Consider the following 8997-nt stretch of genomic DNA (forward strand, 5'->3'; position numbering starts at 1 on the left):
TTACTATTTAACATATTTGGTATATGTCACACATTGATTGACTTAACCGTTGGATGGTGGTAAATAACATATTAAGATGGTACCTTAACTTTGCCTTCACTGTTGATCATGTCATATTTCTTCCATCATTTGTAAGTACAATGAATAGTTGTGCCATGGATGCATCTTCTGATATCAGTGTGCTGTACAGTAAATAAGGTCACTTTGGCTGTGACACTTTGATGAAACACTCCGAATTCAAGAATTAATTGCCCATTCCTAATGATGATTTGGACATAATTTACGGAAGTTATGTTTTGAAGCAAAATATTGTTGAACTTCCCATTTTAGGACCTTGCTCTTTAGTTCATAGGGGTCAGATCAACTTTCTGAGTTTAAGAATGGATAGTACACCCCTAACGATGATTACGACAATATTGTCAAAGTCCCCAAGAAATAATTTCCCAATTATAATGATGTTTTCAGAACAAATTTGATTGAAATCTATCCAGACAATAAAAAAGAGTAACATTCTTTGATGTCAGATATTGCTCAACTTCCCCTTATGATGCCCCACTCCTACATCCCGAAGGGTCAAATCATCTCTTTGAATTTCATCATCAATTTCCCACCCCTAATTATGGTTCAGACAAAATTTTAATTTAGTCCATTCAAGCATTAAACTTAAGGAAGAGTAGCATTTCTGAGCAAAATATTGTCTAACTTTCCCTTTGGGGCCCTGAACCAAATGTCCCTAGGAGTCGAATCAATTTTCTGAAAGCAGGAAATAGTTTCCCACCCCAAATGATGTTGGAGACCAAATTCGGCTGAAAGTTATCCATGCATTAAGCAAGAGAAGGGAAATATTAGTATCGAGTCTACATGTTTAAAAGGAAAAAAGTGCAATATGTTGAACTTACCAACCATACATCGATTGTGACGGACGTATAAAAATGGGGATGGTCAGGTAACAGGAAATATAGATATTTTACAATTTTTGGTCTTATTGCAAGGTCTGGCGACAAAAGTTAGGGCATGATGTCTTTACATCCTCCCAACAAGTTAATTGGAAGACTACACTATAAAGCAAAGACAACGACAAGGCTTTGGATTCCTTGGGTTTTCTTTATCCTGTGTACTTATGTTGCTTTTTACATCCAAGTCAATTTTGCTCATTTAATTGGTCTAAAATTGGTAACTTATTTAAGCTGATAACATGTTTCATTTCAGTTATAAAAGTTTGAATGAAATCATCATAGGTAAATGGAGGAGCAGGTTACGAGACAAAGGTGTGGAAAAAATCAAATACCAGTATATTGTGTAAAGACAACAATAACTCAAAACACATTATAAAATTTGTTTAATATCTTAGAGAAACACAAATTTACAATTAAAATGAAATCAACTTTCTGAAATGGACTTTCTTCCAACCACTCTCTGATCCAAACAACATTCATCTTTTTCTTTTACTGCCAACTCTATGCCTTACACACTTATGGAAATGAAAATTGCTTTAAAGTGAATCTCTCATTCTGTCATTAAAAGTTCATCCACTGCCCAATCCTCAAAACTTCCATCAGGAAGATAGCGTCGAATGATGAGTGGAACCTTTCTCGCTCTGAAAAAATTGAAGATCATTATTCTGCAATTCAAATTTAATGCATGACTTTCATTGTATCGTCTAAGGAAACCGAACAAGACATTACTTCTATCATTAAGACTAGTAAATTACAATCATAAATAAAAACTACTCCATAATTATTTTAGTAGTCACGATGCAAATATTATCTTTATCTTCTTATTGGTAAATTGAGCTCTTGACATTCAAGGCAGCATTGTGATAAAGCATTAATGGAGGTGAAAGATCACCATCCTAAGAGAGGAGGAGGTCTTAATCTAATAATTAATATTATGAAAACAACATGGGGTAGTAACTCTTCCAAATACTGTTGTATCAAACTGCTATTCACAATTTTTTAATTTCATTGTAATTAAGCCTACCAAGTTCCAAATTAGTCGGCAAGTGTGGGAGATCTCGGACAAGATAAATATCATGAAAACAAAGAGTGGTAACTCTTCCGAATACAGAAGAAGCAATCTGCCATTCAGGAAAACATGAAAAGCACAATTTCATGTCATGGTGATTACGCCACCCAAGTTTGAAAAAGCTCAGTTCAAATCTGTGGGAGACCTCTGGACAAAATTAATATGATGAAAGCAACGAGGGGATGTAACTCTTCCTTATAAGTCAAATCAAACTGTCATTCAGGAAAATACAACTTCATGTCATGGTGATTAAGCTAACCAAGTTTGAAAGAGATCAGTTGAAAACTTGAAGGAGATCTGTGGACAAATAAAAGTTTACTAGGGATGGACAGACATTACAGGCTTTAAAATGTTTTTGATGGGCAGTGCCCGGCACATAAAAATTGCTAAATTAATACACAAATTTGACCTCTTTAAACTTACTTCAACTCCTTCATGGCAATGAGCAGAGGATCTGTTTCTCCTTCCAATTCTACCATCACAGGGGCACACATTCTGTAAATGTAAACATCATATTAAAAGCACACATTATGTAAATATAAACATCATATTAAAGGAACGCATTCTATAATTATATACAACATCAACTCTCCTTGTAGCTGGTGGCTACCTCACTAAACAACATACAGGAGGACCTTCACATACCAACCAAAGCAATTTGGAGAAAGTGTCTAGCCCAAGCACATAACCATATCAGCACAGCTTCATTAAAAAACAAACCACCATCCACCTCTGATCTATACCTGAGGTTACAAAGGCCAACACCTTTAACCAATAGTTTCTTCAATCAAAAGGACACAACTAGAGACCAAAAGAAACCTACATATGAAATATTAAAGAGATCTATCCTCTTTTTCAAATGAAATAGTGATAACAGTTTTTCATTGTCAAAATAAAAGATGGATGCTTTTCAGCCATTTGGTTTTTCTGATCAGTCCCAAAATCATGGCACTTCAACTATGGACCAAGGGGAACCTACAAAAGAAATTTGAAAAAATCCATCATATGTTTCTCAAAAAATAGCCATAACAAACTATGACTGTAAAAAATCTCAGATAGTCCCTTGTTGGCCATTTTGTTTCTCAAATTAGCCCCAAATAGGGCTATGCATGAAGGGGCAACAGGAACCTATATATATCAAGAATGATCTATTCAGTTCTTCTCCAGAAATAGTGATAAACCATGACTGTCAAAACCAAGATTGCTACCTATTTGCCATCTTGCTTTTCTATCAGTCCCAAATAAACTATGTACAACTAGGGTCCAAGGCAAACCTACATATGAAATTTGAAAATAATCCTTCCAACGTTTCTACAGAAAAAGCATCAACAACCTATGATTCTCGAAACTGACGATGACCACCTGTCAGTCATTGTTGATATGAAATGCTTAACATAATCTACTTATTCAATATACATGCACAGTTTTTTTTTATATTGCAAGTCAACCTACAGGAAACACTAATCTGAACTTGCACTTTCAATAATACATACGCTATTTGCAGTGCTCTTGTGCCAAGCACTCTTGCTCTTTCATATTTAGTTAAGTATGGTGTAGTGATTCTCTTCTCTGGTGGAACTGCAAGACCAGCATCTGAGGACAGTACTTCAACCTGGTCTTGTGGCTGTTTATATTCAAGTAGGAAATAATTTACAAATTAGAAACAACTGACTGAATTAATTGGACATTTCACTTTTTTCTGCCTTTGTTAAGCAAACACAGAAAAGATTTGTCTTATTTCATTCACAAAGAATTTTCATATGAATCCACTGTAATTAAAAGGATTAATTTACTCTAATACTAAGCATTACATGAATAAAACTTTTTTTTTTAATGTTACATTTGAAAAATACGTATATTGTGATTTCATATGCAAATTTCTGGTAATACCTGACTGATGGGTTCATCCAATGGCTCTTCATCTTCTACTTCATCTAAATCCTCATCAAAACTGTAATGCAAATTTATATTACATTTTTCATATAGTTAAGCTTAATGCCATTTACAAACCAGATTATAGACTTACAGCTGTGCAATATATAAAATCTATATAAATTTTAACGCTCAGCTCAGATTTTTTTCACTTTTATCCCAGTATCACGAAGAAGTGCCTTGATTCTAAATATAGATAAAGCATGGCTCTCATTGTGCAATAACATGAGTAACGAACGGAATATCACACATCTACAACAGCTATTTCTGAACTACCTTACTTCCTGAAGTTTATTTCTGAAATTTCATGATAATTTTCTATCCAAAGCGTGTAAATTGTGTATAAATTATTTAAAATATCTACTGTACATACTTATCGCCATCGTCGTCCGCCATTTTCCACTTTTAGTCAGAGTCATTTAACGCTTGCAGTCCTTGTCAATGAAGGCTTAACACGGACGGGGTCGTTAAAAGCAAATGCAATATTCGTGGGAACTTCCGGAGTTTTCTGTCAATATAAAACGGTAATAAAATAAACGAAATTAACCGGAGCTCGAAGAACCAGTTTTAGGCCTGTACCTACGTATCTGCATAATATGTGTAAGACATTTAACTAGAATGCTCCCGAAATTTTCTGGTCCGATCCATAAATGGAAAAAAACTGTACAAAAAAATAGATAAATAAACAAAAACATCGATTATTCTGAATTTAGATATCAGTCGCGGCAGTGAAATTCACATTCGAAAATTACAAATGTACTGCTTTTCCTGAAGTTCCGAATTTTCCACTTTTTAATTAAACAAAACGTTACGTCAGCTGCTGGTGCCTCCTTTCATGTTGGTACAGTCATCAGAAAGAAATAAAGCCTCGCTATGGCTTCAACGTGTGAAAATAAAATTTCTCGGAGTAACGTAACATTAAAACAGAATCATATCAGGAATCAGACATCGTCTACGTTAACAGACCTATTTCACAAAACAATTTCATCTGATGTTTTACGTGAATGTTCCATATCACTAGGAGAAGAGTCATATTATGTCTTTTGAATTGTGTATATCTTATTTATTTTCGTATTAAAGAAAGAAAAGAAAAATCTTTGACAGATAATAAATCAGATGTGAATCAAAGAAAGTTACATTCGTAATCGCATAACGTCCGCAAATCCTAGGGCCAGTTATAAACCGGTCTCGCTTCGCATGGTCTCATGTCTCTGCGAAACGTGCACCGACAAACAAGACAATTAATTTCGATAGATGTAATAATAGAATGCCAAATCGTATCTGAAAGTTTGGCCCCGGTTCATCAAAGAAACGGAACGTACATAACAACCAGTTCCATTTTTTTATCAGACACTGTACTCTAGTAACACGTTAATGCAACAACACTTAATTTCCGTAAACTACACTCTACAAGACAATATCACACACTTCTACATCGCAAGTCATTACATAAGGGAAGTTTTGACTCCCTGTGCCTAATTGTCGAAGAATTCTCTTGTCGCAAGGTACTAAAGTGACATTGTGAAACTCGTCTATTATCTGTAAATGGTTCAACATTGTACCTTATCTACACAGTCAAAAAGGGTTAAAAAAAAATAAAAGCGATTCGCATTCCACGATGTGGTGAACTAACCGTGAGCTGGTACTCTGGCTAATGTCTTGCAGGTATTTAGATGACTTTTGTGTTTCAGTCCGATTTATTGATGACGTGCTCTGCTCTTGTCTGTTCGTAACATTTTTCGACCAAGTGGACAACCCAACGCGATATTGGCGTTTTTGTTGAAAGAAGGTCTATACATTTACCTATATCATGTAATGTTATTACATATATATGTATATGTATGTTAGTTGACAACATCACATGACGTTTGAATCAATTGCATAATTTAGTATACTTTAGTTTGCCTTTAATCAAAATCGACTGGTTTCTGTTAATAACCATATTTTTGTTCCCTAAAATTAACCAAAATACTAACTCGCATAGCAAATCTTGACTATCACGTTGTCATAGTTTTACGATTTGAAACCAAAATATGAATGTACTGAAGATATAAGTCATTTATTGGACCAATCCATAACCGAAACGGGTCTGTCTTCGGAACACACCCGTAACTTTTTCTGTTGAAGTTGCTCTTTATTTCTGAGGACCAGTCCGTAACGCTAACAAGGTTGTTTTCCTTCGTTTTTGTGAATATTACAGGGCGATGAGCATCAATTATATTTCGCTTAAAATGGGATCTAATTAGAGTATCTCCCTGATAATGCAAATAAACCTTACACTGTTTAAATATTTCGACATGAGCAAATTTCACAGCAAGTCCCCACTCGATGCCGAATTCAACAATTCTCTCGACTTTGCGAAGAGCTCACAATTATTTATGACCATAACAACACCATACAACTAGTGTTTTTCATTTCGAGTATTTCTGAGTTTCGCGTGGTACTTGTCTCGGCCGTATTGTATATGAATAAAACAAGTGATTTTTTTAGTTTAGAATGAACACCTACATTTTGTGGCCGTCTACGTTCGCCATCTTGAATAGACCATTCCTTAACGGGTACACAAGTGATTTTTGTACATTGCACTCCCCTAAAACAGGGCTAAATCTGGGGCCAGTCTTGGTTCAACACATTCCTCTAAAACGGGACTGAAGACTTGGGTCAACTTTGGTACATTTTACCTTCACACAACGGTACTGAATACTGGGGCAAATGTTGGTACATTGTACCTTCACACACCGGGACTGAAGTCTGGGGCAAACGTTGGTACATTGTACCTTCACACAACGGGACTGAAGTCTGGGGCAAACGTTGGTACATTGTACCTTCACACACCGGGACTGAAGTCTGGGGCAAATGTTGGTACATTGTACCTTCACACACCGGGACTGAAGTCCCTTCACACAACGGGACTGAAGCAAACGTTGGTACATTGTACCTTCACACACCGGGACTGAAGTCTGGGGCAAACGTTGGTACATTGTACCTTCACACAACGGGACTGAAGTCTGGGACCAACGTTGGTACATTGTACCTTCACACAACGGGACTGAAATCTGGGGTCAACTTTGGTACATTGTATCTTCACACAACGGGACTGAAGTCTGGGGCAAACGTTGGTACATTGTACCTTCACAAACCGGGACTGAAGTCTGGGACCAACTTTGGTACATTGTACCTTCACACAACGGGACTGAAGTCTGGGGCCAACTTTGGTACATTTTAGTCATCCCTAACTCTTGTTATCATCTGGAAACCAAAAAGCTAAATTTAGCAACTGACCTTTGTAGTTGACTTTTTGACCCCAAACACAATACCACATAGGCCTCGAACTAAACTAAAATTGTATCAAGTTTCAACCTAATCGGGCATACCTTCCTCAAGTTTTCTTCTGGAAACCAAAACAGACAGATGACACTGTAGTTCCTTCCGGTTTCACCAGCGGAGGACTAATAATAACATGCTTTGTTGATACTAAAGGATGCAAATATGACAAACCTGTAAGTAGGCACTATATTCAACAAAAAAAGAAAGGTTAACATGTTTCCTTGGCGAATACCTGTAAATGAGTGAAAACAAAATGACGTTTGTGCAATATTAGAAAATGGTAATGTTTTACATTGCAAAATCCAAGGGGGTTACCAAAATCATTCAAGGCATTTTGGTTGCAGTGTTAAGACAATTTGCCAGTTGGTAAGTCGTTTAAACCAAACTGGGTCAACATCCGATCGTCCCCGAAGCGGCCGACCCCGTAAAACGACCGCCAGGGATGACCGTCGTATACGATTGATACACTTGCGCAATCGATTCGTAACCGCAGTAGAGACTACAAGGACATTGTTTGGGCGTCGTGTGTCTCCCCAAATAGTCCACAACAGGTTGAGAGCCTACCAATTGAAAGCGCGGCGTCCCTACACTGGACCCAATTTGTTGCGACGTCACCGTAATAATCGGCGTAACTGGACCCGTGTTCACCGTCGTTGGGCCTTACGACAATGGAACAAGGTTCTGTTTTCAGATGAGTCCAGGTTTTGTCTGCAACACGGTGACGGAAGGCGCAGAGTGTGGAGGCGACGAGGGGAGCGTTTTGCGAACTGCTGCGTCGCAGAACGGGACCGCTTTGGCGGCGGAAGTGTAATGGTTTGGGGTGGTATTTGTGGGGGGACTCGTACCAGGCTTGTTGTGTTAAATGGCAATTTGACCGGCATTCGATATCGGGACGAAATTTTAAGACCAGTGGTTCTGCCATTCTTAAGACGCCATGGCGTTGGCGCCATATTTCAACAGGATAACGCACCAGCCCACACCAGTCGCGTCAGCAGAACTTTCTTGCAGCAGAATAACGTACAGGTGTTAGATTGGCCATCTAAATCACCTGATTTGTCACCGATTGAGCATGTCTGGGACGTTCTTGAGTACGTCAAAATCAGCCGTCAAACTTCCAGGAGCTGGCCCAAGCCTTGATCGCTGAATGGAACATCTCTCCTCGAATTATCCGCCGGTTTACGAGTTCCATGCGACGACGCTGCAATGCTGTTTACTTCGCAAACGGTGGCCATACCCGTTACTAATAGTGTTACCTTTGAAATTGACCCCAACGTCCTTTACAGTCGAATAAGATCAACTTAACGCACAGTTTTATAATGAACCATGACTGCAGTTTTATCAGAATTGATCAATTACTTGAGTCGTACATGATTGGTAAGGATTTATGAAGGGGTTAATTAATCACAGAATAAAGTAGTGTTACCTTTCTTTTTCTGTTTAGTATATATGAGTTGGCTTGGCTATGCTCAGCATAGTTCAGCTAAGCTTCGAGACAGCATATCTCTGTTGCAAGTGTTCAACAAAACCGCCCTAGTCTTGTTTGTTCAGTGTATTCATAAGCACCTGACAAAGCTCTTGGACATCTATCCTGGTATGTCATGTATACAGCAGAATTTGGTTAATCTGTTCACATGGCCCTATCCTTTCATATGGTGAATCACAGATAGGACATTGAATATGGTTAAGGCAACTTTCAGAAGCAAAGATTGGGGA

The 8997-nt window shown here is 37.7% G+C and overlaps 1 protein-coding gene across 1 annotated transcript; it reads right to left on the reverse strand.

Moving 5' to 3' along the window:
* Positions 1-1322: 1322 nt before the first annotated feature.
* Positions 1323-4392, reverse strand: LOC132565179 (DNA-directed RNA polymerases I, II, and III subunit RPABC2-like). The gene is made up of 5 exons (XM_060229808.1): positions 4331-4392; positions 3916-3976; positions 3519-3649; positions 2449-2520; positions 1323-1597 (listed from the first exon to the last, which is right to left on the reverse strand). Exons 1-5 carry the CDS (start codon positions 4351-4353, stop codon positions 1507-1509), a joined length of 378 nt encoding a protein of 125 aa, XP_060085791.1. The 5' UTR covers positions 4354-4392; the 3' UTR covers positions 1323-1506.
* Positions 4393-8997: the final 4605 nt, after the last annotated feature.

Source organism: Ylistrum balloti, unplaced genomic scaffold (genome assembly GCF_031769215.1).
Source record: "Ylistrum balloti isolate Yb309-2 unplaced genomic scaffold, AGI_CSIRO_Ybal_v1 Utg369700, whole genome shotgun sequence".
NCBI lineage: Eukaryota > Metazoa > Mollusca > Bivalvia > Pectinida > Pectinidae > Ylistrum > Ylistrum balloti.

Excerpts from the sequence above, each read along its gene's own strand:
- LOC132565179 (XM_060229808.1), bottom strand. The coding sequence starts at position 4,353 with ATGGCGGACGACGATGGCGATAA. Across the intron at positions 3,977-4,330 it reads GCGGACGACGATGGCGATAA|TTTTGATGAGGATTTAGATG; the intron begins GTATGTACAGTA and ends TTTGCATTACAG. Across the intron at positions 2,521-3,518 it reads ACAAGAGCACTGCAAATAGC|AATGTGTGCCCCTGTGATGG; the intron begins GTATGTATTATT and ends TTACATTTACAG.